The sequence below is a fragment of the Salmo trutta genome, chromosome 13, assembly GCF_901001165.1.
Source record: "Salmo trutta chromosome 13, fSalTru1.1, whole genome shotgun sequence".
In the NCBI taxonomy this organism is placed as follows: Eukaryota; Metazoa; Chordata; class Actinopteri; order Salmoniformes; family Salmonidae; genus Salmo; species Salmo trutta.
In genome coordinates, this window is record NC_042969.1 from 54,429,766 (window position 1) to 54,456,214 (window position 26,449).

Genomic DNA, 26,449 nt, shown 5'->3' on the forward strand with positions numbered 1-26,449 from the left:
CTAAAACATCAGAATTGCGTTGCCAGCCACCACTATTTTCCTTCGACAGCCCCGCCTGTAATATAAGCTAGCCTAAGCCACTATAAAGCTTAACAAAACAAAATCAAATAAATAATATCTAGAGACCTAGCTAAATATGAACATTTATAGGTGTAGGCCTACATGAATGGGTATTGATGAGATTCCAAGCTTTGACGAATACGATATGATTTTAGAGCTATCTTTATTCCCATTGGCATTGGTGAGAGAGAGTGGCGAGCAGAGCAAGTAGTGGGAGAGCGAGTCGAGTGACGGTAGGACGGAGCGCAGTTATCCTAGGTCTCGACATTGGCAATGCAGTGTGCGCTAGTGTATTATATCCCTCTAGATATGAGCTAGCCAGTGATGATCATCCCACTGACGAGGCCTGCGACTCACTGAATCCGGAGTTTAGGACTGAAACCGGTTAGGAAGAAAAGGGAAAGCTTCGGGCCGGGAGAGCCAAAGACCACAACGCCGGCTTCCGGGGATTCAGGGCAGCATATAGAAACAGCAGAAGGCGGTCTTCGGAAGGGCGAGCATCCATTAGATATACAACCACTGCTGTAGTGGAACCCTAAACATGTCAAGAAAGGTCCACAGAACCGAAGTATGCGCCGACTGCAGTGCACCAGGTACGATGAAAACTGAAACAATGTGTTGTTTTTAGTCTTTGATATGTGCTAGCTGGCGACATGTCGGTGGGACGGCGGAGGCCTGTGCCTGCTGTCAGTAGTACAATAAAACGGCGCAGGTTCACAGGCAGTTAGTTAGTCAGGCCTTTAAACAGAGTGAAATTTGCATTTTCAGTGCATGTGAATAAATGAAGTGACTAGAAAGTTACTTTGATTTATTTGATAAGAATCATATTCTGTAGATGAATTTGAGTGTCGGATTTGTTTCGCCTACTTGACTAGCCAGCGCAGCTAGCCAAGCAACGTATAACGTTTGCTTTTATTTCTCGTGTTAACCGCCACATCTGTCTGGTAGCTAACTACGTACCTAGTTTGCTAACAAATGAGAAAGGGTGTCAGTCTTGTCTGGTCTAACTTGAATAGCTTGCTATCACATCTGTTTGTCTGTAAAGTTGGCTCTGTAGCCACACGGGCTAACTAGCTAGCTGGCTAGGTAGTTAGTTACATTTGAAGACGACAGGCTAGCTAGTTTGGCATGTTTTCCTCCAGAGTACTTCTATAAATGTGACCAATTTCACGTTGTAATTTATGTAACGTCAGATAGCTAGCTAGTGTGCTAACGTTTAGAGTCAAGAAGATTAGTTGAACGTTGTTAGTTAGCGAGCTAGCTAGTTAAATTATCATAAAATAGTAGTTGAAGCTAGTTGGCTAGCTAGCTGCCTGCAACTAGCCAATGTTAGCAAGCAGTGCGGCGCAGCGTAGGGGCGTTGATAGTATAGGTTGTGAATAGTGATTGAGTGAGTGCCTGTAATCTGGACCCCTGACCTGTCTAGACTGCTCCATCTGTAGGCATAAAACATGTATTTTTTTTGCTTCATCCTTAATGGCATTTTTTTTGTAATTGCTCATAAAATCATGAATAAATTTTCCAACTGTGTTTTTCTACAACATTATTGTGCACCCACAACTCTGATGTGATGCCAACCTTGGCATCCTGGCCCTCTCTGCCGGCATAGCCTTGGCCTTACACATTTAACCCCACCTGCCCCAATATTTTGGGGGGGAGGAGAGTTTGGGATGGGGGTTGGTTGGAGTGGGGTGCAGGGCAGGGCAGCTGCTCTCTCCTTCACAGCCGCTCTCCCTTCAGGAATGTGTTTCTGCTATCCCAGCTGATTTATGACACTCCTGACCATCACTCCTCTGCAGTTACCTGCGTTAGCCTGGCTTGCTTGTATACCTACTCTGTGTGTGCACTGTGCCGTTTCTTTTTCTTACTTATAGTCTACCGTCAGCTTTCTGCTGCCTCGGCAGCCTGTCTCCTTCTGGGAAGTGGCAGCTCTATCAAGCTGCTGATCCAAGCCACTAATGTGTGACTCCTTGCAACCCTCCACACTGGAATAACTACTGGACTCATAAACAACCTCCATATTTTGGAAGAAGTCATAAAGCCACTATAGGCTATTAAATGTTGTTATTGCCAGTATACTCGTAAGGCCTATTTGTTTTTCTATCATAATATAGTTCATTTTATGGGGTTGTTGTGATGGGCAGCACAGCATGTGGTAGAATGCTAGACTGAAGAGAGGGCTATAGTCTTCAGTAGTGTTGACAGAGACTAGAGTGGCCCCATATGCGCTGTGTCTGTGTAGCCTAGGTCAGTGTCTGTGCATGAAATCCCATTAGGTGCTGCACACACACACACTAAGTGGAAGTAAGTGTGGACATGGAGAGGAAGAGCAATGGGGTTGTTCTGTGAAGCATGAATTATGACGAGATTTAACTTTTAGTGTCAACGATTGGAATCTATACCAATGAAGAGTCCTGCTCCCCACTCTTAACATTTGATTTAGCGCTCTGCTTTATTTATTTATTTAACCCTTATTTTACATGGTAAGTTGACTGAGAACACATTCTAATTTACAGTAACGACCTGGGGAATAGTTACAGGGGATGAATGAGCCAATTGTAAGCTGGGGATGATTAGGTGGCCATGATGGTATGAGGGCCAGATTGGGAATTTAGCCAGGACACCAGGGTTAACACCCCTACTCTTATGATAAGTGCCATGGGATCTTTAGTGACCACAGAGAATCAGGACACCTGTTTAATGTCCCATCCGAATGACAGCACCCTACACAGGGCAATTTCCCCAATCACTGCCCTGGGGCATTGGGATATTATTTTTTGACCAGAGGAAAGGGGGCCTCCTACTGACCTTCCAACATCCCTTCCAGCAGCATCTGGTCTCTCATCCAGGGACCAACCAGGACCAACCCTGCTTAGCTTTAGAAGCAAGCCAGCAGTGGGATGCAGGGTGGTATGCTGTTGGCTAATGAATAGCTGCTTTTCATAGATTATAATATTGGAAAACAGTAGGCATGCTTTGTTGAGTATTGCCAATAGCTATTTAAAAAAAAAATGTCCCTCAAGAACAGATCTCTCTCTCTCTGCACATATTCGCTCCTCCCCAGCCCAATCTGTTAAGCTCTTAGGCCTACCAATTGAGAAAAAATGCTCCATCTAGTTCCTCGGATAAAATAGGCCGTTTGCATGTCGTACACAGTTAGCTTAGCCTAATTGTAGCAGGATCCTGAGGGTGTAGGCTAACCTTGCCCCAGCCAGACTTAATGACTAGACTGTGTGGCCCATGGTTCTCTCTGTGCGCACTGAACTCTGGACTTGTCTAGTATGATGATCTCATTACCACCTAAAGGCACAATTGGGTGGTACCAGAATTCTTAAGGTCAGACTTGTATTTAGGCTATACAGTATGATGCTAATAATACATGTTTTGTTGATTTTTATGGTTTTGAGAACTCCTCATTGTGAACTCCACATGTCAGGCAAACTGTCAGCCTATTCATCACCCTCACATTAGGCTATTTGATTATTTTAAATGTGTGCAGTAAACAATAATGTCAAATATTAGGCCTAACTTTATTACCGGTAAGAAACGGTAAAACAAAGCTATAGGCCTAACGATGAACCTGAGATGACCTGGGCCTAGTAGACAGTTGTCAGAGGTGGGTCTTTGCTAAATAGCCTAAGTTGTACACACCTGACCCCCACCCCCACCTCTCTCTCACTTTATCTCTTTCTCCGTGTTTTCAGATCCGGGCTGGACCAGCATCAACAGGGGCGTTCTGATCTGTGACGAGTGCTGCTCGGTGCACCGTAGCCTGGGACGCCACATCTCCATCGTCAAGCACCTGCGGCACAGCGGCTGGCCCCCTGCACTGCTGCAGGTACCTGGGGGAGGGACAAGATAGGGGGCTGGAGTGGGCACTGGGGATCATTACTGATGGGTGTACAAGTAGCTCAGTATTTGGCAAGCAGCTAAATGACAAGTAACCCAATTCAACCAATGTATTAGGCCTTTACCTGTTTATTACAGATTTATAACATGTAAATCCATACTGATAAAGAACAGTTTATAAACTATATATAAATTAGGGCCAGGGACCTCACAATACGATATTACAATATTTAGGTGCCAATATGATATGTATTGCGATTCTCCCGATTTCTATATTTTTATTGAGATTCGATAATACGATTTTATTGCGAATTGATGTCCCAAACATATTGCTTACTATATGTCTGCTGCAGAGAGACGAGTGAGCATGGAAATAAAAGTGCTGAAAACATGTTGGCTCACTATTTAAAAAGATGATTGAGATCAAGCTATAGGATGAAAAATACAGGCGTTTTGGCGCACGCACAGCCGACTAGCGCTAGCTAACGCTACCTAGAAAAACTATTAAATACATTTAAAATAATGTTGCAATATTTAACTATCAATTGTTTTTTTCCCTCCATCACTAATATAAAGTAAATGTTACCTGGCTGCTGGACAGAAAAGATTTGAGAAGACTTTTGTTAGGAACTGGATTTTTTTTCTTCTATTTGTACTTTATTCAGACAGGAAGGAAATTAGTGGGGAGGAAGATGCAGAGAGTGGCTCTGGGGTCGGGATTCGCACCCACGCTTGGTGGTGTATAGGTGCTGCAGGCGGTGGCTTTACCCACTAGACCAGCCTCAGGCACTGGAAGAGGCTTTGATTTGCTCTACGAGGACGTTCCACCCCAACATTAGATCATTTCATGTTAGGGCTGTGTTGTCGTGTCTCATTAGTGTGTGTGTTTTAGATGGTGCAGACCCTGGCCAGTAATGGGGCTAACTCGATTTGGGAGCACTCCCTGCTTGACCCAGCACAGGTGCAGAGCGGCCGCAGGAAACCCAACCCACAGGACAAAGTCCAGTAAGTTTATTTTTTATTTCACAACATATATTTCACGATACGTCAGATGAGAACCAATTCTCATTTACAATGATGACCTGGGTGGGAACATTCCCCGCTTACGTATAGTCTCTGTTTGTGGAACTCACTCTCCCCCACCAAGATCTCGAGATTCTTTTCACTCGGTCAATTGTTATAGTCCGATCAGGCTAATAAGCTTATGTGTTAGATGCAGCTCAGCCTTGGGTCATTAACTAGTATCAGACTATTATGAGATCAGAGAGGATTTGCCCCTTGGCATCTCCTGCTGCAATGATTCATACATACAGCTGATAAGGGCCTCCCGAGTAGCGCAGTGGTCTAAGGCACTGCATCGCAGTGCTAGCTGGGCCACTAGAGATTCTGGGTTCGAGTCCAGGCTCTGTCACAGCCGGCCGCGACCGGGAGACCCATGGGGCGGCGCACAATTGGCCCAGCGTCGTCCAGGTTAGGGGACGGTTTGGCTGGCAGGGATGTCCTTGTCCCATCCGCGCACTAGCGACTCCTGTGGCGGTTGCCAGGTGAACGCCGTTTCCTCAGACACATTGGTGCGGCTGGCTTCAAGGGTTAAGCAGGCATTGTGTCAAGAAGCAGTGCGGTTGGGTTGTGTTTCGGAGGACGCACGGCTCGCGACCTTCGCCTCTCCCGAGTCCGTATGGGAGTTGCAGCGATGAGACAAGACAGTAACTACCAATTGGATACCATGAAAAAGGGTAAAAAAAAAAATACATACAGCTTATGTCTTACCTTATGTCTTACACAGTCCCACCAAGTCCGAGTTCATCCGCTCCAAGTACCAGATGCTATCCTTTGTCCACAAGCTGCCGTGCCGCGATGACGACGGTGTTACCACCAAGGATCTCAGTAAGGTGAGGCCCCGCCCCCTCAGGTCAGGGGTAAGAGGTTGACGTCCTTCACAGGCTGGGCTCGTCCACTCAGGGCCATGGCTGGTGGGCCGGGCACACACACACACACACACACACACACACACACACACACACACACACACACACACACACACACACACACAGAGCCTGCCTTTCTTCTTCTCTCCCCTGTTGGCAGGAAGGAAGCACCTTAATGACACCACAGGAATAACTAATGGAAGCCGCTGTGTGGACCTATTAAACACCACTAATGAGGGGATTCACAGGGTCTCTTTCTCTCTCTCTCTTTCTGTCTCAGCAACTGCACTCCAGTGTGAGGACGGGGAGTCTGGAGACATGTCTACGGCTGCTGTCCCTGGGAGCACAGGCCAACTTCTTCCACCCGGTGAGACCCATACCACCCCCACCCTCCCACCCCCTGTTACTGCAAATTACCCACTTTCTCACCACTCACCCTCCCACCCCCTGTTATGGCAAATTACCCACTTTCTCACCACTCACCCTCCCACCCCCTGTTACTGCAAATTACCCACTTTCTCACCACTCACCCTGCCACTCCCTGTTACTGCAAATTACCCACTTTCTCACCACTCACCTTGCCACCCCCTGTTACTGCAAATTACCCACTTTCTCACCACTCACCCTGCCACCCCCTGTTACTGCAAATTACCCACTTTCTCACCACTCACCCTCCCACCCCCTGTTACTGCAAATTACCCACTTTCTCACCACTCACCTTGCCACCCCCTGTTACTGCAAATTACCCACTTTCTCACCACTCACCCTGCCACCCCCTGTTACTGCAAATTACCCACTTTCTCACCACTCACCCTGCCACCCCCTGTTACTGCAAATTACCCACTTTCTCACCACTCACCCTGCCACCCCCTGTTACTGCAAATTACCCACTTTCTCACCACTCACCCTGCCACCCCCTGTTACTGCAAATTACCCACTTTCTCACCACTCACCCTGCCACCCCCTGTTACTGCAAATTACCCACTTTCTCACCACTCACCCTGCCACCCCCTGTTACTGCAAATTACCCACTTTCTCACCACTCACCCTCCCACCCCCTGTTACTGCAAATTACCCACTTTCTCACCACTCACCCTGCCACCCCCTGTTACTGCAAATTACCCACTTTCTCACCACTCACCCTCCCACCCCCTGTTACTGCAAATTACCCACTTTCTCACCACTCACCTTGCCACCCCCTGTTACTGCAAATTACCCACTTTCTCACCACTCACCCTGCCACCCCCTGTTACTGCAAATTACCCACTTTCTCACCACTCACCCTCCCACCCCCTGTTACTGCAAATTACCCACTTTCTCACCACTCACCCTGCCACTCCCTGTTACTGCAAATTACCCACTTTCTCACCACTCACCTTGCCACCCCCTGTTACTGCAAATTACCCACTTTCTCACCACTCACCTTGCCACCCCCTGTTACTGCAAATTACCCACTTTCTCACCACTCACCCTGCCACCCCCTGTTACTGCAAATTACCCACTTTCTCACCACACTCACAACTTGACTATAGAGCATCGGTCCAATCGGTCTATGCTGTGTCCATGCTCCCTAATTTGAAGTTATGGTGTGTGCGTGTGTGCGTTTGCGGTTGTCCTCTCAGGAGAAGGGCACCACTCCACTCCACGTGGCAGCCAAGGCAGGCCAGGTTCTGCAGGCAGAGCTGCTGGTCGTGTACGGAGCCGACCCCGGAGCCCTGGACATCAACGGACGCACACCCATGGACTACGCCAGGTAGGCTACACCAGGGGTCTATTCATTAGTGTACACTGTTCCAAAACATGTTCTAAAGGAAAACAAGGGTCTCTTATCAGACAAGTTCAGGTAGTCCCTTCCCGTTTCATCCTGTTTGCTTTTGTTACTTTGTGAATACACCCCCGGCTCACACTTTTTAAACATAGTATTCATACACATGACTCTGTCATAAGGTAGTCAGTTTATTTGTTATTTTTTTCTGCTGTATTGTGTCAGTAAGCTGTGTCATACAGTTATAGGATCTGATCGTTGTACTGTGTGTGTGTGTGGCAGGCAAGCGGGCCAGGTGGAGCTGGCAGAGCGGCTGGTTGAGTGTCAGTACGAGCTCACAGACAGGCTGGCTTTCTACCTGTGTGGCCGACGCCCTGGTAGGTGACCTTTTTACACCTGCCAAGGACCTTACAGAGGGCTCCGAGTTGAAGCGATAATCAGCAATCAAGTCGTTGAGATCTCGCTTGGTGGGTGTATCCTTCAAACAGCTAGCATGACAGTAGTTTTGTTGTTCGCTAATGTCAGAGCTTGCTAACAAGAGCTGCCCTCTCCCTAAATTTGCATAATATTGGGACATTTTCAATTCTGGTCACTAGTTCTCTCCTCGCCGACCGCTAAGTCGCTGTGTGTCTCTTTGTGTCTCCTTCCATTGAACATGACTGGTTGGTGGTTGATAGTTCGCTGCTGATTATCGCTCCAAGTATGGACCCACTGTTAGGCTTAACTAGTAGGGTGATTTTTCACCCAATGACTGTTTTACACTATACAATGATTTCACTCCATTGTACTCTATCCTGTAGATCACAAGAATGGGCATTATATCATTCCTCAGATGGCTGACAGGTAAGTGTCGAAGGGTCGTGTTCAGGGTCAACATAGAATGGGTGGGAGGGTGTGGGGCCTATATTTATAAATCTGCATGGTGGTTGATATTTATTATAAACTGGGTGGTTTGAGCCCTGAATGCTGATTGGCTGACAGCCGTGGTATATCAGACCGTATACCACGGTTATGACAAAATATGTATTTTTAATGCTGTAATTATGTTGGTAACCAGTTTATAGTTGCAGTAAGGCACTTCGGGGGTTTGTGGTATATGGCCAATATACCACGGCTAAGGGCTGTATTCAGGCACTCTGCGTTGCGTCGTGCCTAAGACCAGCCCTTAGCTGTGGTATATTGGCAATATGCCACACCCCCTCTGGCCTTATTGCTTAAGTATACATGGGTGTTTTTTCAGGCACAGATTAAGGCTAATCCTGGACTATAACGTATTTTCAAATGAGATTCTCTATTGAGCATTTTTGTCTTTGACGTGACATGATATTCTGGCAATGCCTTAGATTTTCTGGAATCTACAATGAAATGTTATGAATACCATGTAATATTCTGGCACAAGTGAAGTAGCTAGGTGTATTGCAGTGTTTTGACCAGTAGGTTGTGCCCTGTCGTTAGTCAGTCTGTACTGTTAGACAGGAGAGGAGGGCCCCTGTTACACTGATGCAGACTGCATGTCTGTCTGCTGAGCAACAACAGACTTCTACAACACTGCTATTACTGTACTGTACTCTGTACTATACTGTACTATACTCTGTGGAGAACTAGTGGGCGGTATTCACAAAGCGCCTGAGTAGCTGATCTAGGATCAGTTTTACCTTAGATAATAATTCATATGGTTATATAGACAGAGGGGGACCTGATCCTACATCAGCACTCCTACTCTGAGAGACTGTGTTGAAATGGAGTGTATCCCCGCCCTCTCTCTTTTACTTTCTACCTGTCTCTTTCTTGTCTCGCTCACTCGTTTTCTGTTCTCTCCATCTTTGCTGCGCTTGTGGAGGCAGAGCTCGCCCTAAGTGCCCGACACAGAGGTATCTCTCTCTTTTCTCTTACTCACTCACTCAACATCCCCCCTTTTTTTTCCGTCTTTATCCCATGCGCTCATCATCTTCTCGCTGTTGTTAGGGGAGGGAGGGATTCCTGTAATATTTTGTCTGCTTTTTTTATATAGTAGTATTACTTTGATGTCTTGATTCAATAAACATTGACGAGAGCCCTTTTGCTTTTAAATATCAGGTTGGTTACCGTATCTAGACCACCAGTACTCATTGTAGATCATACAAGTACTTAGGCCTATAGTTTTGAATGTTGCCAAACTGAAATGGAAGGAGCTACAGGTAATTGCCAAAATTAAAGGAACCGCACCATACAGTGTCTTCATATGGCGTTGTGCCACCACAAGCCAGAACAGCTTCAATGCACCTTGGCATGGATCAGCGGTAGGTAACCCTGGTTCTGTTTTTCATTTAACTGACCTGGAAGACCAGGTGTGTTGATTTTTGGCAATCACTGAACTGACCAATTAGCTTAGTTGGTTAGGTGTGGTGCCTAGTTGGAACAAACTCCAGCAGTAACTGTGGATCTCCTGGGACAGGGTTGTCTACCCCTGGCATAGATTCTACAAGTGTCTGGAACTCTATTGGAGGGATGCGACACTATTCTGCCCCAAGAAATTCCCAAAACGTTGGTGTTTTGTTGATGGAAAACACTGTCTGAGGCGCCGCTTCAGAATCTCCCATAAGTGTTCAAATGGGTTGAGATATGGTGACAGACGGCCATGGCATATGATTAACATCGTTTTCATGCTCATCAAACCATTCAGTGACCACTCGTACCCTGTGGATGGGGGCATTGTCATCCTACGGGCACATTGCCATGGTATCCAATATAATGGCCTGCCCAGCATTTTTATACATGACCCTAAGCATGAAGAGATGTTATTTGCTTCATTAACTCAGGAATCACACTTTGTATCCCTAAGTGTTTCCATTATTTTGGCAGTTACCTGTATATTTCACCTAATTATCTGCCATGGCCCTCGCTCCATGACCTAACACCCCTCCTGTCTCACCCCTCCCACCCACCACCCTGAGAAAACCCCCAGTTCCATGTCCTCCACCTCCCTTACCTTTCTGTCCTCTCTTTCTCTCCTCACCCCCCTCTCTCTGTTGGTGTTTGTGGTTGTTTCATTGTGGCATTTTGTCTCTCTGTGTCTCTGCGTAGCCTGGACCTCTCAGAACTGGCCAAGGCAGCTAAGAAGAAGCTCCAAGCGGTGAGTAGTGCTGGGTGGTCAAAGGGTAGGGGTCATGGGTTAGAGTTAAGGCTCTATCCATCTGGTAGACTTCCTGGCTTGTGTTCATTAGGACACACAAGGGAAAACATTTTGAAACGTTTTCAAAGGAAAACAAAAACGAGGTATCCCTCCCTGTTTTTCTTCCATTTGGTGCCTAATGCACACGACCCAGAAAACGAGCTAATCTGATAATAAACTGAAGCAGTGAGCCATGTCTGTATCAGTGACTCTAATTGTCTATGACAGAGGACAATGACTTTCCCCATTTCCTGTGTATGGTATAATCAATTCTCCTTTGGCCCGGGCAGTAAAAGGACAGAGCCATTTAGTGTAGTGCTACTGTTTGTTTTGACAGCATTGCTGTACATGGTTGTCCTATTATTTTAACCGTGTGTGTGTGTTATATTTTTCCCTCGCTGGTATTTGCTGTTTTGGCGTGCATTGCTTATGTTTGTCATTGATCTTGTGTACACGGTCTGCGTCCCATAAATGTCCTGTGTGTGACAGCTGAACAATCGATTGTTTGAGGAGCTGGCCATGGATGTGTATGACGAAGTGGACCGCAGGGAGAACGATGCAGGTGAGACACCCCCCTCCTCCTCTTCTTCTCCTCTCCTGTGTAACCCATCCCCTGCTTCTCCCTCTCCTCCACCTCTCTCTAGATCTCTCCATCCTGCTCCTCTTTCTGTCTTTGCCTTTTTGAGTCATGCAATCTGTTTGGGCCACTCTGGGGTCTGTGTCCCAAATGGCATCCTGTTCCCTATATAGTGCACTACTTTTCACCAAGCCCTGGTAAAAAAAAGTAGTGCACTATAAAGGGAATAGGGTGTTATGTGGGACATGACCCTAGTGTAGGCTGTTCCCCCGGAGAAGGAGTCACTGTTTAGAAAGGAAACATAAAAAAACGCATAAGCAAAGTCTGTAAAAGGGCACTGGGTGAGGTCTAAGATGAGAGAGGGAGAGAGAGAGAGGCAATTTAGAGGGAAGGAGCAAGTGAGAAGGAGAGAGCGAGTTGGTGAGAAAAGTGCCTCAGGAATTCTGGAGTCTCTCTCTCTTTCACTCTCCTCCCTCGCTCTCTCTCAGAAGCAGTCGCAGACTGCGTTGTCTGACAGAGACTCTCCGCAGGTAAGCAGGATGGGGTTTGAGGCCGAGAGCCGGACACGCTCAAGCACACACACATGCATACACACACACAGCTCTAGGTATAGCAGGACATTCTCAGAGGAGAGAAAGTGTGTAAGACTGTAACTGTTCTGTGGTCTGTTCCAGTGGAGCTGTGCACTGTGTGTGTGTGTGGGCGGCAGGCAGGGTGTGTTGCTGTGCATGTTCCAACTTCCAGCTGAAATGACCTTGTTTCTCTCTCACTCACACATCAGTGAATAATATCTCTCTTTCTTTCTGTCCTTCCTCCCCCTTTCCCCAGTGTGGCTGACGACTCAGAACCACAGTACTCTGGTGACGGAGCGCAGCGCGGTGCCCTTCCTGCCTGTCAACCCCGAATACTCAGCCACACGCAACCAGGTAACCACCACCACTACTATCAGACACACACACACACGCGCGCGAAAACAACGTTTGACGACTGCCAGCAAATGCTTGAATATCTTAGTATGTATCCTTCTCCAACCGCTGCGTAGGCTTAGTGATGACAGCAGGCTGAAGACGATGCTAGTCACAGTGACACAGGCAGGCAGTAGAAGAGACTACGGAGAAATCCTCTGAGAGCATGACAGATTTTAAAACGGGAACAAAAGAGGAGAACAGAAGGGCAGACGAGGAAAGATAAAGTCTGGGCTGAAATGGAGAGAGAGGGATGAAAGATCACATTCTATTAATAGTTTTGTGGCTGCACCGGGATGTCTGAGCTTCTGCACTGGCCAGTGGGATATAGAGACAGCGAGAGAGATTTTCCAGCTGTGGGGGAGGGTGAGGGGAAACGAAAGGGGTTGTGTGTGATTGTGGGTCCTCCCACAGTTGGCTAGCTCGTTAGTGTAAACATAGGCCTTAACACATCAGCACCCTCACCACAGTGAGATCCCCAGCTAGGCTTGGATTGAATAGGGTTGGAGCCATCTGACTGGTCAGTAGTAGTGTTTATGTTTCATGCAAGAGAGACTGAGGGAGAAAATACACACACACACACACACACACACACACACACACACACACGACAGTGTGCTCACGGTCGGACCGTGTTTAGAATTGAAACCACATGGATACAAAGCCTGCATTTTTGTCCCCTTATGCAAACACAAATGTGAATTGCTAGGTGCAATGTTTAGTGTGTGTGTGTTACTATGATCAACTGTAGCCCCTATGACTATGATTTTCCACACCACATGACCAGTGACCACAGGACTGCAATACCAGAGACTGTGGCTTCAATTTGTGTTTTCTTTAATAATACACCAAAAATGTCTGAATTCATCTTTCTCCTGTAAACCTACGTCTATGCGTCGGGAGGGTTTTTGAGTACCGTACTCAAGAATGAATGCGTGTCCCCTGCCTATTTTTCTCTTTCCTTTCAGGGTAGACAGAAGTTGGCCCGTTTCAACGCTCGTGAGTTCGCAACGCTAATCATCGACATCCTGAGTGACGCCAAGAGGAGGCAACAGGGGAAAGGCCTGAGCAGCCCTACCGGTGAGAGAGGGAGAGGTGTGGAGAGGACTGAGGAGTGAAGGGGAGGGGAGCAGAGGGGAGAGGAGAGGAGAAGACAGGGACTGAGCCAGTTCAAACAAGGTCTTTTATGAATTAAGTATGCTCTGGACTTTAAGCTGTTTTGGCACACTTCAGTCAATCCTTCCATTGCGATGTATGAGTGAAAAGGAAAAGTTAATGAGATATATTTTAAATGTTGGGGTTGCCTGGTTGTGTTATGGTTAAGTTGTCACTAGTTAAGTTGAGCTGTAGTATTTCCTGATTTTTCTGTGGCTTAATCTCAAAACGTCTTTCTGCAATTCTTCACATCCTGTCTCCTCACCTCCTTCTCAACCGTATTCAAGGAAACGGTCCAAGTTCCCTCCCCTCGGACTTTCTTCTCCAATGCATTTTCAGAAGGAAGCGAGGAGAGTACGCGAGGAAAGATGAATTGAGATTGAGCCAGGGCCTATGTTGTTGCTCTGATCCATCCCTGTAGATTCTAGTCTGGACCTGGGGGCCGACGACGACCAGCATGACTACGACAGCGTAGCGTCGGACGAGGACACGGACAGCGAGCTGACCACTCAGAACAACAATAACACTCAGCGCAACAACCGGGCCAAGGTGAGGAGAGAAGGGCACAGAAGGACTGCAGGGTTGTGCTTATTAACTTCTTATGGCTTGAATCCCGTTAGCGGGATCGATATGACGACAGCCAGTGAAAGTGCACGGCGCAAATTCAAAACAACAAATATCTCATAATTAAAATTTCTCAAACATACAAGTATTATACACCATTTTAAAGATAAGATTCTCCTTAATCTAACCACAGTGTCCGAATTCAAAAAGGCTTTACGGCGAAAGCAAAACATTAGATTATGTTAGGACAGCACCTAAACAAGAAAAACCACACAGCCATTTTCCAAGCAAGCAGAGGCATCACAAAAACCAGAAAGTCAGCTAAAATGAATTACTAACCTTTGATGATCTTCATCAGATGACACTCCCAGGACTCAATGTTACAAAATACATGTATGTTGTGTTCGATAAAGTTCATATTTCTATCCATAAACCCCATTTTACATTGGCGCGTGATGTTCAGAAAATGTATTCCCACCAAACTTCCTTTCAATGAGCACATCAATTTACAAAAATACTCATCATAAACGTTGATACAATTTACAACAGTTATTGAAAGAATTATAGATATACTACTCCTTAATGCAACCGCTGTGTCAGATTTTAAAATAGCTTTTCGGCGAAAGCACATTTGTCAATATTCTGAGTACAGAGCTCAACCATCAAAGCAAGCTATACAGTTACCAGCAAAGTTCTGGAGTCAACTAAACTCAGAATTAGTATTATACATTTTCTGATCTTGGTCGGAATGTACTAGCAGGACTCCTACTTCCACAAGAAATGTTATTTTATAAATACTCCATATTTATGTCCAAATTACCTCCGTTTTGTTCGTGCGTACAGACCACTATCCAAAGGCATAACGTGTGAGTGTAAAATAAGAGACAAAAAGTCAAATAGTTCTATTACTGTTCGTAGAAACATGTCAAACGATGTTTACAATCAATCCTTAGGGTCTTTTTAACATAAAACGTTGGTAATATTCCAACCGGACAATAGCGTATTCATTACAGAAGAAAAAGAATGAGAGGTGCGCCAAACGTGCCCGCGCAGTAAGTAAACAACTCACTGGTCCCAGGCAGTCCACTGATAGACTGAGCTCCTATTCTCTGCCCAGTAACAGGAGACGCATGAAACAAGTTTCTAAAGGCTGTTGACAGCCAATGGAAGCCTTAGGAAGTGCAAAATGATCTCACAGACACTGTAGTTTGAACAGGGATTAGATAGAACTACAAATCACTTCCTGGTTGGATTTTTTCTCAGGTTTTTGCCTGCCATATGAGTTCTGTTATACTCACAGACATCATTCAAACAGTTTTAGAAACTTCTGTGTTTTCTATCCAAATCTACTAATACTATGCATATCTTAGTTTCTGGGAGTGAGTAGGAGGCAGTTTACTCTGGGCACGTCAGTCATCCAAGCGACTCAATACTGCCACCATCCATAAGAAGTTAAGCACCAAACGGAAGCGAATAGGTCCAAATGAGGAGGGACCTACCTGAATTTGTCCAATGGGAAACATTTTGCACCGGTTTGCACTAATGAATACACAGTGTTCACTTGGCACCAAGCAGCCTGAAACATAGTGAAAGGGGGAGGTACTATTCGGAACTCGCCTAATAAGAAGCTCTTGTTTTCTTTTTCCATTGCAAACCGTTGTGTTATGTTTTTCTCTACAGGCCAATATTAGAGTACCAGAGAACAGCCAAAATATTCCCCTTAAACCCAGTAAATAGATGGATAAAATGTGTACTGAGAGAAATGGAGGTGGAGCAAAGTGACCAGGAAGTGGTCCTATGCTCCCAGCCCTGCTTTGAGTTAAGGGTCCATACGTGTCAAGAGTCTCAAAATAGGAGTGCTGATCTAGGATCAGGTCCCCCCTGTCCATGTAATCATATTCATTATGATCTAAAACGCAAAACTGATTGTAAATCAGCACATAGTTCTTCTTAGCTTCTTCTAGTGATTGCAGTGTTATCCCCAGCAGCCAGCTGTATCTTCCTCCCAGCCTGTCCCAGCATGCCTTGCGGGAGTGGCAGTGCTGCTGCTGCCACATACTTCCACAGTGACATCACAGCTATTCTGGGTCTTCAATCAGAGGAGCATTGTTCTACAAGCAGGGGAGGAGAGGGAGTGTGAGAGGAGGGGAGAGGGGGTGGGTGAGAGGAGGGGAGAGGGGGTGGGTGAGAGGAGGGGAGGGGAGACGGGGTGGGTGAGTGAGAGGAGGGGGTGGGTGAGTGAGTGAGAGGAGGGGAGAGGGGGTGGAAACCCTGTTAAAGCACGCTCCCACAGCCACAGGACGTGGTGGAAAAGCTGCTGTAAAATGAGAATTTCATGTGTGAAGAAGCTCTGTTCTGGTGTCATACAGACAGAAGCTCTGTGCTTCTCAGATATGGCTGAGCTGTGAATGGTGAAGGCTGTTCAAAGTCATTTTCAGTTAAGAAGAGATTTCTCAATTATGGTTTCAGTGTTGAATGTGAAAAGATTATTTTAAGCTGTGCTTTAACTTCTCCATTTACTGCTAAGACTGATGATGAAATCGAGTGCCGCTTATTGCTCAGACAATATCCCACATAAATGACTCCCAAATGCTTGTGTGTGTATTTTAGATTGTTTTATTTCTATATTCTGTGTGTGTGTGTGTGTGTGTGTGTCTCCTCAGAGCATGGACTCGTCGGACCTGTCGGACGGGCCCATCACTCTGCAGGAGTACCTGGAGGTTAAGAAGGCCCTTGCCTCCTCCGAGGCTAAAGTCCAGCAGCTGATGAAGGTCAACAACAACCTGAGTGAAGAGCTGCGCCGGCTGCAGAAAGAGGTAAGGAGAGGGAGGATAAAAAAAAAATGTGAGGAAGGGACGATGGCAGGGAGAGGAGGGAGGTATGGACGGGAGGAATGGATAGAGTGATGGAGGGAGTGGAGAGGGAGAGTTTTAGGGAGGGTGGAGGGCAGGATGCACGACAGAAAGATGGGAGGAATTTCAATATGTCTACCAGTTGATGTGTTTATAATACACCAAGAGCTGCTTTTTCAATTATATTTTTAGTTAATGGAAGATATATCCTTTCTCCCTCAGTATGTTAGTGTGTTATCACTATCAGTGTTGATCTAGTCTGTTCCCAGAGCGGTCCTTATACTGTAGTAAGCAAATTGTGCAGCTCAGAACAGTATCTGTTAGTTTTAGTGTAAGCACTGCAGTTTGTCAAAATATCAGGTTTCGTTCCCATCTGTTACGCCATATTTAGTCACTTTGTTTTTGTGCCGTCTCTCCATGGTGGTATTGTTGTTTTGTTCTCATGAATGCCTGAGCTATTGTCCCATGTCTGTCCCATCACTCATGTCTAACGCCAGGAGAAATACCAGCCCCTAGACACACATACGTCAGCCCCTGCACACACACTTGGGAAATGCACAGCAGTTCTCTTCCAGTGTTGATAGGTTGACAGGTACATACAGGTAAAACACCGTATCAGTGAGAGCAGCGCCCCCCCCCCCCGTACCCCTCAATAAACCATGCATGTGTAGTTCCATTATTTTCCAAGATACTAAAGATCAACCCCCAATACCGCTAATATGTATGTGTATTGGTTAAGATACAGTGCATTCGGAAAGTATTCAGACCCCTTGACTTTTTCCACATGTTACGTTACAGCCTTATTCTAATATGGATTACATTGTTTTTTTTCTCCCCTTAATCTACACACAATACCCCATAATAACAAAGCAAAAACAGGTTTTTAGATTTCTTTGCAAATGTATATAAAAAAAAAAACGGATCACATTTACATAAGTATTCAGACCCTTTACTCATTACTTTGTTGAAGCACCTTTGACAGTGATTACAGCCTTGATTCCTCTTGGGTATGACTATACAAGCTTTGCACACCTGTATTTGGGGAGTTTCTCCCATCTTCTCAAGCTCTGTCAGGTTGGATGGGGAGCGTCGCCGCACAGCTATTTCTAGGACTCTCCAGAGATATTTGATCGGGTTCAAGTCCGGACATTCAGAGACTTGTCCTGAAGCCACTCCTGCATTGTCTTGGCTGTGTGCTTAGGGTCGTTGTCCTGTTGGAAGGTGAACCTTCGCACCAGTCTGAGGTCCTGAGCACTCTGGGGCAGGTTTTCATCAATGATCTCTCTGTACTTTGCTCTGATCATCTATCCCTCGAGGTTCCTTTTTGGAAAACTCCAAGCGGGTTGTCATGTGCCTTTTACTGAGGAGTGGCTTCGGTCTGGCCACTCTACCAGAAAGGCCTGATTGGTGGAGTGCTGCAGAGATGGTTGTCCTTCTGGAAGGTTCTCCCATCTCCACAGAGGAACTCTGGAGGTCTGTCAGAGTGACCATCGGGTTCTTGGTCACCTCCCTGACCAAGGCCCTTCTCCCCCAATTGCTCAGTTTGGCTGGGCGGCCAGCTCTAGGAAGAGTCTTGGTGGTTCCAAACGTCTTCCATTTAAGAATGATGGAGGCCACTGTGTTCTTGGGGACCTTCAATGCTGCAGGTATTTTTTGGTATCCTTCCCCAGATCTGTGCCTCGACACAATCCTGTCTCGGAGGTCTACGGACAATACCTTCGACCTCATTGCTTGGTGTTTGCTTTGACATGCACTGTCAACTGTGGGACCTTATATAGACAGGTGTGTGCCTTTCCAAATCATGTCCAATCAATTGAATTTACCATAGGTGGACTCCAATCAAGTTGTAGAAACATCTCAAGGATGATCAATGGAAACAGGATGCACCTGAGCTCAATTTCAAGACTCATAGCAAAGGGTCTGAATACTTATGTAAATAAGGTATTTCTGTTTTTTACTTGCAGAAATTCTAAAAACCTGTTTTCGCTTTGTCATTATGGGGTATTGTATGTAGATTGAGGGATTTTAATTTTATTTTATCCATTTTAGAATAAGGCTGTAACTTAATAATGTGGAAAAAGAAAAGGAGTCTGAGTACATTTCGAAGGCACTGTAACCCAGTATGTAGTTATACCCATCCACAGACTAGCCAGTTTAACCCCTTATATCCACCCATCAGTATAAACTATAGATGGCCTATAGACTCCCTTGATCCCCATTTATAATCTTACCTTCATCCATATCTAGTATGTGGTTAGCGAAATGAAGCTCCCTGTACAGTACCTGTGTATGTGGATACTTGTCCATGTGACCTTTGACACATTAAGGTGACCCTCCTCCCCCGTCCCCACCTTTCCCTGTAGATCTCGCGGATGCAGACGGAGAACAGTGCGTTGCGGGGGGGCCAGGTCATCGGAGGAGGGGGAGCTGGCGGTTTGGGAGGCGGGGGAGGAGGCAGCCCGGCACATTGGCAAGGGGGGGTGAGAGGCGGCGGAGGGGGAGGTAGGGGAGGGGACCACTCCAGCCTAGCCATGTCCTCGTCGCCCGCCCACCGGAGGGACAGACAGGCTTTCTCTATGTACGAGCCGGGGCCCGCCACCCCCAAGCCCCACTCCCACTCCCCGGGCCTGGACTCCCTGACGGGCCGCCTGCAGCCTCTGCACCCCAGTGTAAGTGTGAGCAAATCGCTACGGCCCCCAGGTGGCCGTGGTCATGGTGATATACACCACCTGCCCTCTCTGTCGCTACTGCTGCATACCTTCTCTACTGCTGTCTGGCATGCACACACCGCTCACCAGTGGAGCGCGCCTCTACTTTAACCCCTAACCTTTGACCCCCAGCCTCTACCGCTGGCGCAAAGCTTTCTGGGCCAGATGCTGCACGCCCGCACCTGCCCCAAATACACACAAATACACAGCCTTCGACACTGTGGCAAATCACTCTTCGCCTCCACTCACTTTACATGAGTTTATCTCTCAGATTGAGGTTTCTTTTGAGTGTAGAATGTCATTTTTTTTAAGCAAAGATGGCAGGTATCTTTCCCACCATTGAGTGAAAATGTCCAAACCTTAGGGGAGTGTCTATCATAGCTTTCCCATTCCCTATCTCTAGTGTGAGTAGCTCAAACACGAGGAGAGTTAGTGGTTTGTCCTGCACCGTTAGCCAATAGCCATATGCTCTTCTCAATGGATCCTGTCAGTCACTGACCCACTCGGTCACTAGGGCAGGCTGACTTAAACGAGTGTGGATCAACTGTTGGGTGTGTTGACAAACAGTGGCAATTCAACATGTGGAAATGAACAGAAAATGACGGCGGTGATCTGTGGTCCAAGGCGCTCTAAGCTAATGCACTACTTACACACACACACACACACACACACACACACACACACACACACACACACACACACACACACACACACACTCACCCCTGCTTCCAGACACTTCAACTGGTGTGGAACTTGAATGGGAAGCCAGGAGGTAAAGTCAGTCTGTCAGTCTGTCTCTCTATCTGTCCTGACTCCTGTCTCTGTCTATTTGTTGCTCGTATGCTGGGCACTTCCATCTATCTATCCTGTGTGTCTTTTGTTGTGCTCATTGTTGCCTTCAACCTTTACATTCCATTATCCATGCGGGTGAGGCAAAATCCCAATTCAGTTTGGTTTATCTGTGCATTTATCCGTGTTTCTTTTTAGTTTGTATTTTGTAGGGCATTACAGCGTAGCAATTAGCAAATGCACAATTTCTTATTGTGTAGTTAGAAAAACATTTTTATTTTGTATAGAATTTAGAGTTCTATATGCTAGGATATATTGTGTTAAGTTGTGTTTACAATGTGTTTTTTTTCTGTATATGTCTTGCATTGTTGCTCATACCGTATTTATAAGTAATAAATCAATGTACCAATCCCAGATTGCCCCTTTTTTAAAGTTGTACAGTTTGGACCCCATCATAGATATTGGACCACACAGTGGTAAAAACCCAGTGCTCTGTTGAAAAGCACCGATGACTTCATTTTATGGACATTATTTGTGTATCATAAAGCATATGCCAGCATACAGATGTTCAGTCTTCATCTAGTTAGCTCTCCGCTAGGGAACCATACAGCATAGCCCCTTATGTCAGCCAGCTGTATCTAAAGATGTGTCTATAATCGTGCTGACTGTCTGGGCCTGCATAAAGTGTTTCTGGGGAGTGCTGATCTAAGATCAGCCCCCCCCCCCTATTTATTCTAATTTTAAAAGCCTAAGCTGATCCTAGATCAGCACTTCTACTCAGAGATGCTTTATGAATACATCTGTTGTGAATGTGACTAGAGAGGAGACGTGATGTCAGGCAAGCTAATGAAAGTTAACCGGCTCCTCTGTCTTCTCCTGTGTATGTCAGACAGTATGTTTGTGTGTCTGGTAATGTTAATGATGTACTCCTGTGTGTGAGTTGTTCCGGGATAGTGATTCACTTGGCAGGACCTAGCTCAAGACTCACACATTTCCTTTTGAATTCCAGTCAACTTGGGCTGTACACATTTTCAGTATAAACCTGTCCTGGGGAAAGTTGCTCGGCAGTTTGGCTGTTGAGGTTCAGTCAGTTATTTGACAAAAACAATCTAATTTGACCTCGACATATAGGCTACTATCTCCCTGCACAAAGCTGAGCTGACTCTGCTCAAGCATGTATAGCGCATATCAGTGTCTGATTTGGAATCTTCCTACTAAAACGTAAAAATTCTGTCAGGCAGTGTTCCTTCTGCGGTTCCTCTTTTCGTTCTCTGAGTTCCTGTCCCGTTCTGTCTATCCTCCAGGTGAGGAAAGGGGGTCCTGGAGGTCCGACACCATATGGAGGACAGCACCTCTCTAGCTCCATGGAGATGGGGAGATACATGGTAAGACTGGCTGGCTGTTGCCCTCCGTTACAGTTGGTCAGCTCATCTGTGACTTCCAGGGTTATTAGATTACTTCGCGACCAACCCCAGACCGTGACGGCTGAAACCTTCAGTGGCATCTTATGAAAGCTGATACTGACTGACACTGTTTTATAGACCAATATGAGCTGATGCATTGCTGAGGATTATATATTGCGGCTTAGTTTAAATGTTTGTGTGAATGACTTGCTTTTGATTGGTAAATAAAGGCCTTGCCATACTCTCACTGATGTCAGCCTTAAGGTGTTCTGTTTGTCCACAGGTCCCTAAAGGAGAGAAGCACGGCAGTGGCACTGATAGTGACTATGACAACACTCAGATGTTTGAGTTGTCGCTAAGGTAAGGCTGGGGGGGGGGGAATATCTGGAGCAGGTGGCTGGGCAGTGAACGAGTCATTCTGGGGTCTCCACCAACATGTAGCAGGGGCAGACAGGCCAGGCTCTAGGGTCTACCTATACATCTAGCAGACTGGCTGACTGTTTGTCTTTGTCAAGGACATATTTACTGTGGGTGATTACTTCAGAGATGCTTAACTCTCTGCTCAATGTGGGAATTGCAGGCTAATGTTAGAGTGTACTGATTGTGTGCGTCCTACAGTAGGGGGCGCAGCAGTGAAGAGGAGGGCCGGGGGGAGTCGGAGGAGTGGGGTGGGGGTGGGGGTGAGGGGGGTGAGCCGGATCCTACCCTGCCCTGCACTGAAGACGTCATCCTCAAGACGGAGCAGGTGACCAAAAACATCCAGGAGCTTTTGAGGGCCGCACAGGAGTTCAAACACGACAGGTAGGGCCCCGACTACGAGACTCACTCCATGACACAGTCGGACTGAGGCTTACGTTGTGTCTACGGGGGTAACAATAATTTGGCTTACGTTTTATCTATGGTTGTAACAAGAGGATGTCTTATGTTCCCTAGTTTCGTTCCATGCTCTGAGAAGATCCACTCTGCTGTCACTGAAATGGCCTCTCTCTTTCCCAAGGTAAGGTTTTGCTCTAGCTCTCCCTCTTTGTAGAATTTCCTTAGAGATTCCGTATTGCGTGAAACTGCCACCAACAGTTATTATTATTACCAAAGAGGTTGCTTCAAACAACAAACATTTGTTATTTTATTTTTGGCTGCCTGATAGAACAGAAGAATATATACTGCACATTTTTGTGACCAAATACAGATTCTAGCTGTAAGCAGTAAGTGTTGTCTCCTCTGTGTCTAACTGTTCTCTCCGTCTCCCCTCAGCGGCCCGCCCTAGACGCCGTGCACTGCTCCCTGCGCCTCCTGGCGTCCAGCGCCTCCCGCCTCCAGGTGGAGTGTCGCAAGGCGGCACCCCCGGACACGTCAGCCCCCGCCGTCGACTACCAGCTGCTCACCCAGCAGGTCATCCAGTGCGCCTATGACATCGCCAAGGCCGCCAAGCAACTGGTCACCATCACCACCCGCGAGAAGAAACAGTGACAGGGGTAGAGAGGGGACGGACAGGGGAGTGGCGAGGGGAGTTGCAAGACTGACGGAGGGAGGGGAGAGGGAGCAGGAGAGGGATGGAGGTAGCCTCGATTTCCAAGCTTCCTAGTCGAGTGATGAACGACACTTGGAAGGTTGGCATCTCGAGGGAGAGGGAAATGCCAGCCAAGGGGAGAAGCTATATTGGCTGCAGACCGAAAAGAAGATCTCTATGAATAAATAGAAAATGAGGAGTCGAAGGTAGGGAATGGAGAGCGGGGGAAGACCAGGTGGTAATATTATATGACAATAGAACAAAGCTGAGAATCCACTGCAGCCCTTGATACTATACCTGAGTGGACTGAGTGCAGTTCTATGGGGGAGGGGACTCTAAGGAGGAGGAGGAATGTGGACCATTGAGAGAGTAATTGCATGCTGGAGATGGGCACTGCTCCACAGCGGCTCAGCTCTCATCTCACTATGATCTAAGTCTATCGTTCCTTTGGAGAGGGGGGATCCTTTTACTTCAACACCCCTCTCTGTGCAACGCCTCAAACTCTGATGAGACCGAGGCAGGCTGGGCCCGGGGCTGGGGCCAGTCAGTGTGGCCTACAAGGGGGCCAGGCCTTGGAAGAGATCCACCCTACTCTACCCCTCTCTGACACCGCCTCCACTATAGTCCCAGGCTCTGCTAAGGAGGGCCCTTGCTACTCCCTCAGACCCCCGGTACACTACAGCATGTCTTGGCATCGTGGACAAACGACTAGGGGATTTTTTTATTTTTTTTTGCCAATCCATTGGCCTGTACCTCTGGGACAAGAATTACTGACTTAAGAAAAAAAAAAAACACTTACACTGGAATTATTGTGATTTATTATTATGCCCATTTGATTTGTATTTTTACTGTCATGAGTTACATTGTCATGTATGTTTACTTTGACGTCGTCTCATGTATGATGGTTCCTGTTTAGGGACCAGGAAGAGCTGTGACAATACTCACTCTCCTTCTGTCTGACTGGGTCTTGACACGTGCGCACACACAAACACTTAACTTGTGAAATGGTCCTGGAGCAGTCCAATTCCTCCCAGGTGACATTTGACTTTTTACTTCCTATAGATGATTTGTTCTCTACCTGTCATGTTCTAATATGTCAGTAGCCAAGGGGTTGAACAGATGCCGAAGGGGTATAATATGCGATCTTTAGAAAAATCCCTGGAAGCGGCATGACAGTATTATATATTATGCCGCCATTGGCTGCTTCAGTCGCTAGGCAAAGCTTATCATCTCAATCGCACTACAGTGGGATCCATACAAAGCTCGCTCTTCAACATATGCCAACTCGAGGCAGACTAGCTAGATGGGGAACAAATGTTTTGTCAAAATGACAAACTGCACCTGCTGTAGGTTGTGGGGGCACTGGGGAAGCTGTCCTGTTTTTATACTGTGCTAAACAAATGAACGGTCACACTTAGCTTAGTGACACGCACTCCACGTATTTAGTTTGATTTCTTGGCTTCAAGGACTTCAGTGATCGTCTGTCGGATGGATCTGGGTCATGTTAATTAGGAACTAAACGGTTGAAAACGGACTGAAACAGGGAGACTACATGGACCCCCCCCCCCCCCCACACACACACACACAAGCGCTTCCATGTCAGCTTGACTCATGTTCTCTTAGCCACGGCGTCCCGTCGTTTCACTATCCGCCTGACTGCTCTCGTGCTCACTACATTTAATGAACCTGTAGGAGATGAGATCTTTTATCTGTTCCCCGTCAAATCATGTCCAAAAGATTGTCAAATGTAACGTTCCAATCATGATTGCCTTTGCACATCTCCTGCTAGTCTGGCTTAATACTTAGTGATGTTGTAGCTGTTTGGGTTCCCTGAGTTGATTATCTATCTACATCTCACACACTGGGACAGTATCAAATACTTTTTTCCCTATTACAATGTCCTCTGTTACCTCTCAGACAACCTGTTGTAGAATAGAGGCCTATATATAAACATATTTTCATGCTATTTTTTTATTAAGCTATATGTTCGTATTGTGTTTGGGAGATCTGATCTATTTATGCTTGCCGTGGTGGGTTCCAGGCCTGAGGGGTAAGTGAATAGGGTCTGAAGTCTGCCACTGGTTAGCACTAAACTCATCTCAAGTCTGAGGGGAAAGGGCTATTGCACAATGCTATGCCTTCCCTCTTCTTCTTAGTGAACACTTAGTACAGGGTCCCTTTTTAGTGGGAATGTTGGGACATGTCAGTCTGCCTCCATGTTGTGCACATGTTCACATATGCATCCCAAACACACACACACACACTCGTCATCATGTTGTTCAGACAGTAGCACTGCTCTGTGCCCAGTATGGTTTTCTGTGTATCACAAACCTGGGAGATCAGTGATGGGAGAATTTATTTTAACAGAAGTAAAAACTGTAAAAAGTAGAACATTGAAAAAAGGTCAATCGTAATGGAAACTCATAAGCTGTACATTTCTAATAAAAATAAAAAAACAAACAAGTGAATTGTCTTAAATGTATGTATTTTTTGTTTAGATTGATGCTTGAAACATTCATCAGGAGGTAAGCCAAAGGCCGCATCAAAGGACCATCTCTGGGTAAGCTGTACAAATTACTTTCTCTCTCTGGGTCATGTAGTCACACTTTAACCGTCCTCTGGTGTGAATGATTTCACAGGTTGTTAGCTTTTATGTCGGAAGTCTTTAACATTTAATCACAGCTCATTACATAGTAATGGCATATGTGTCCCAAATGGCACCCTATTCCCTTTCTAATGCAATACTTTTGACCAGAACCCTATGGGCCATAATCTCGGTTAACCCAGAACTAAAGTGTCACGTAATTTGTCAGCTGCTCGATTAAATTCTGGGCCCATACGTGTTGAGAAGAGATGCTAGAGAGGGGAGCAGAACCCTCTCTCTTCGCATGTTACAGGCCAAATGTCCCCTCTCGTACCAAAATATGAAAGAGGTGAACACCTGAGAAATCAGGATTTGTACAAATAACCAGCGCCAGAAGTACTGCTGCTCATTGTCCTCCGCATTCAGTCCTGACAGATTCTCTCGGTTTACATGAAGAATCTTTCCATGAGAGATTATATGGGCCACACTAAAAAATAGTGCACTACTTGGTACGCGTACAACACTAACGGTCTGAGGACGTGATGTTGGACATGCTGAAGCCTATTAGGGACAGACATTTACCATTTCAATG

General features: G+C 46.3%; 1 protein-coding gene across 3 annotated transcripts; it reads left to right on the forward strand.

The window, feature by feature from the left end:
- Positions 1-240: 240 nt before the first annotated feature.
- On the forward strand, positions 241-25,741 carry LOC115206065 (ARF GTPase-activating protein GIT1). 3 transcript variants are annotated; one of them, XM_029772632.1, is made up of 21 exons: positions 241-653; positions 3,765-3,898; positions 4,802-4,914; positions 5,696-5,801; positions 6,118-6,204; positions 7,460-7,590; positions 7,885-7,979; positions 8,403-8,445; positions 9,447-9,473; positions 10,666-10,714; positions 11,243-11,315; positions 12,159-12,256; positions 13,264-13,375; positions 13,872-13,999; positions 16,678-16,830; positions 19,230-19,535; positions 21,668-21,748; positions 22,050-22,126; positions 22,385-22,567; positions 22,700-22,763; positions 23,018-25,741. In XM_029772632.1, exons 1-21 carry the CDS (start codon positions 602-604, stop codon positions 23,231-23,233), a joined length of 2,328 nt encoding a protein of 775 aa, XP_029628492.1. In that variant the 5' UTR covers positions 241-601; the 3' UTR covers positions 23,234-25,741. The 3 variants fall into 3 exon arrangements, with proteins under 3 accessions (XP_029628492.1, XP_029628493.1, XP_029628494.1); XM_029772633.1 differs by having other exon boundaries at positions 22,388-22,567; XM_029772634.1 differs by lacking the exon at positions 9,447-9,473.
- The last annotated feature ends 708 nt before the right edge of the window (positions 25,742-26,449 follow it).

Excerpts from the sequence above, each read along its gene's own strand:
- LOC115206065 (XM_029772632.1), top strand. The coding sequence starts at position 602 with ATGTCAAGAAAGGTCCACAGAACCGAAGTATGCGCCGACTGCAGTGCA. Across the intron at positions 4,915-5,695 it reads AACCCACAGGACAAAGTCCA|TCCCACCAAGTCCGAGTTCA; the intron begins GTAAGTTTATTT and ends TGTCTTACACAG. Across the intron at positions 22,764-23,017 it reads TGGCCTCTCTCTTTCCCAAG|CGGCCCGCCCTAGACGCCGT; the intron begins GTAAGGTTTTGC and ends GTCTCCCCTCAG.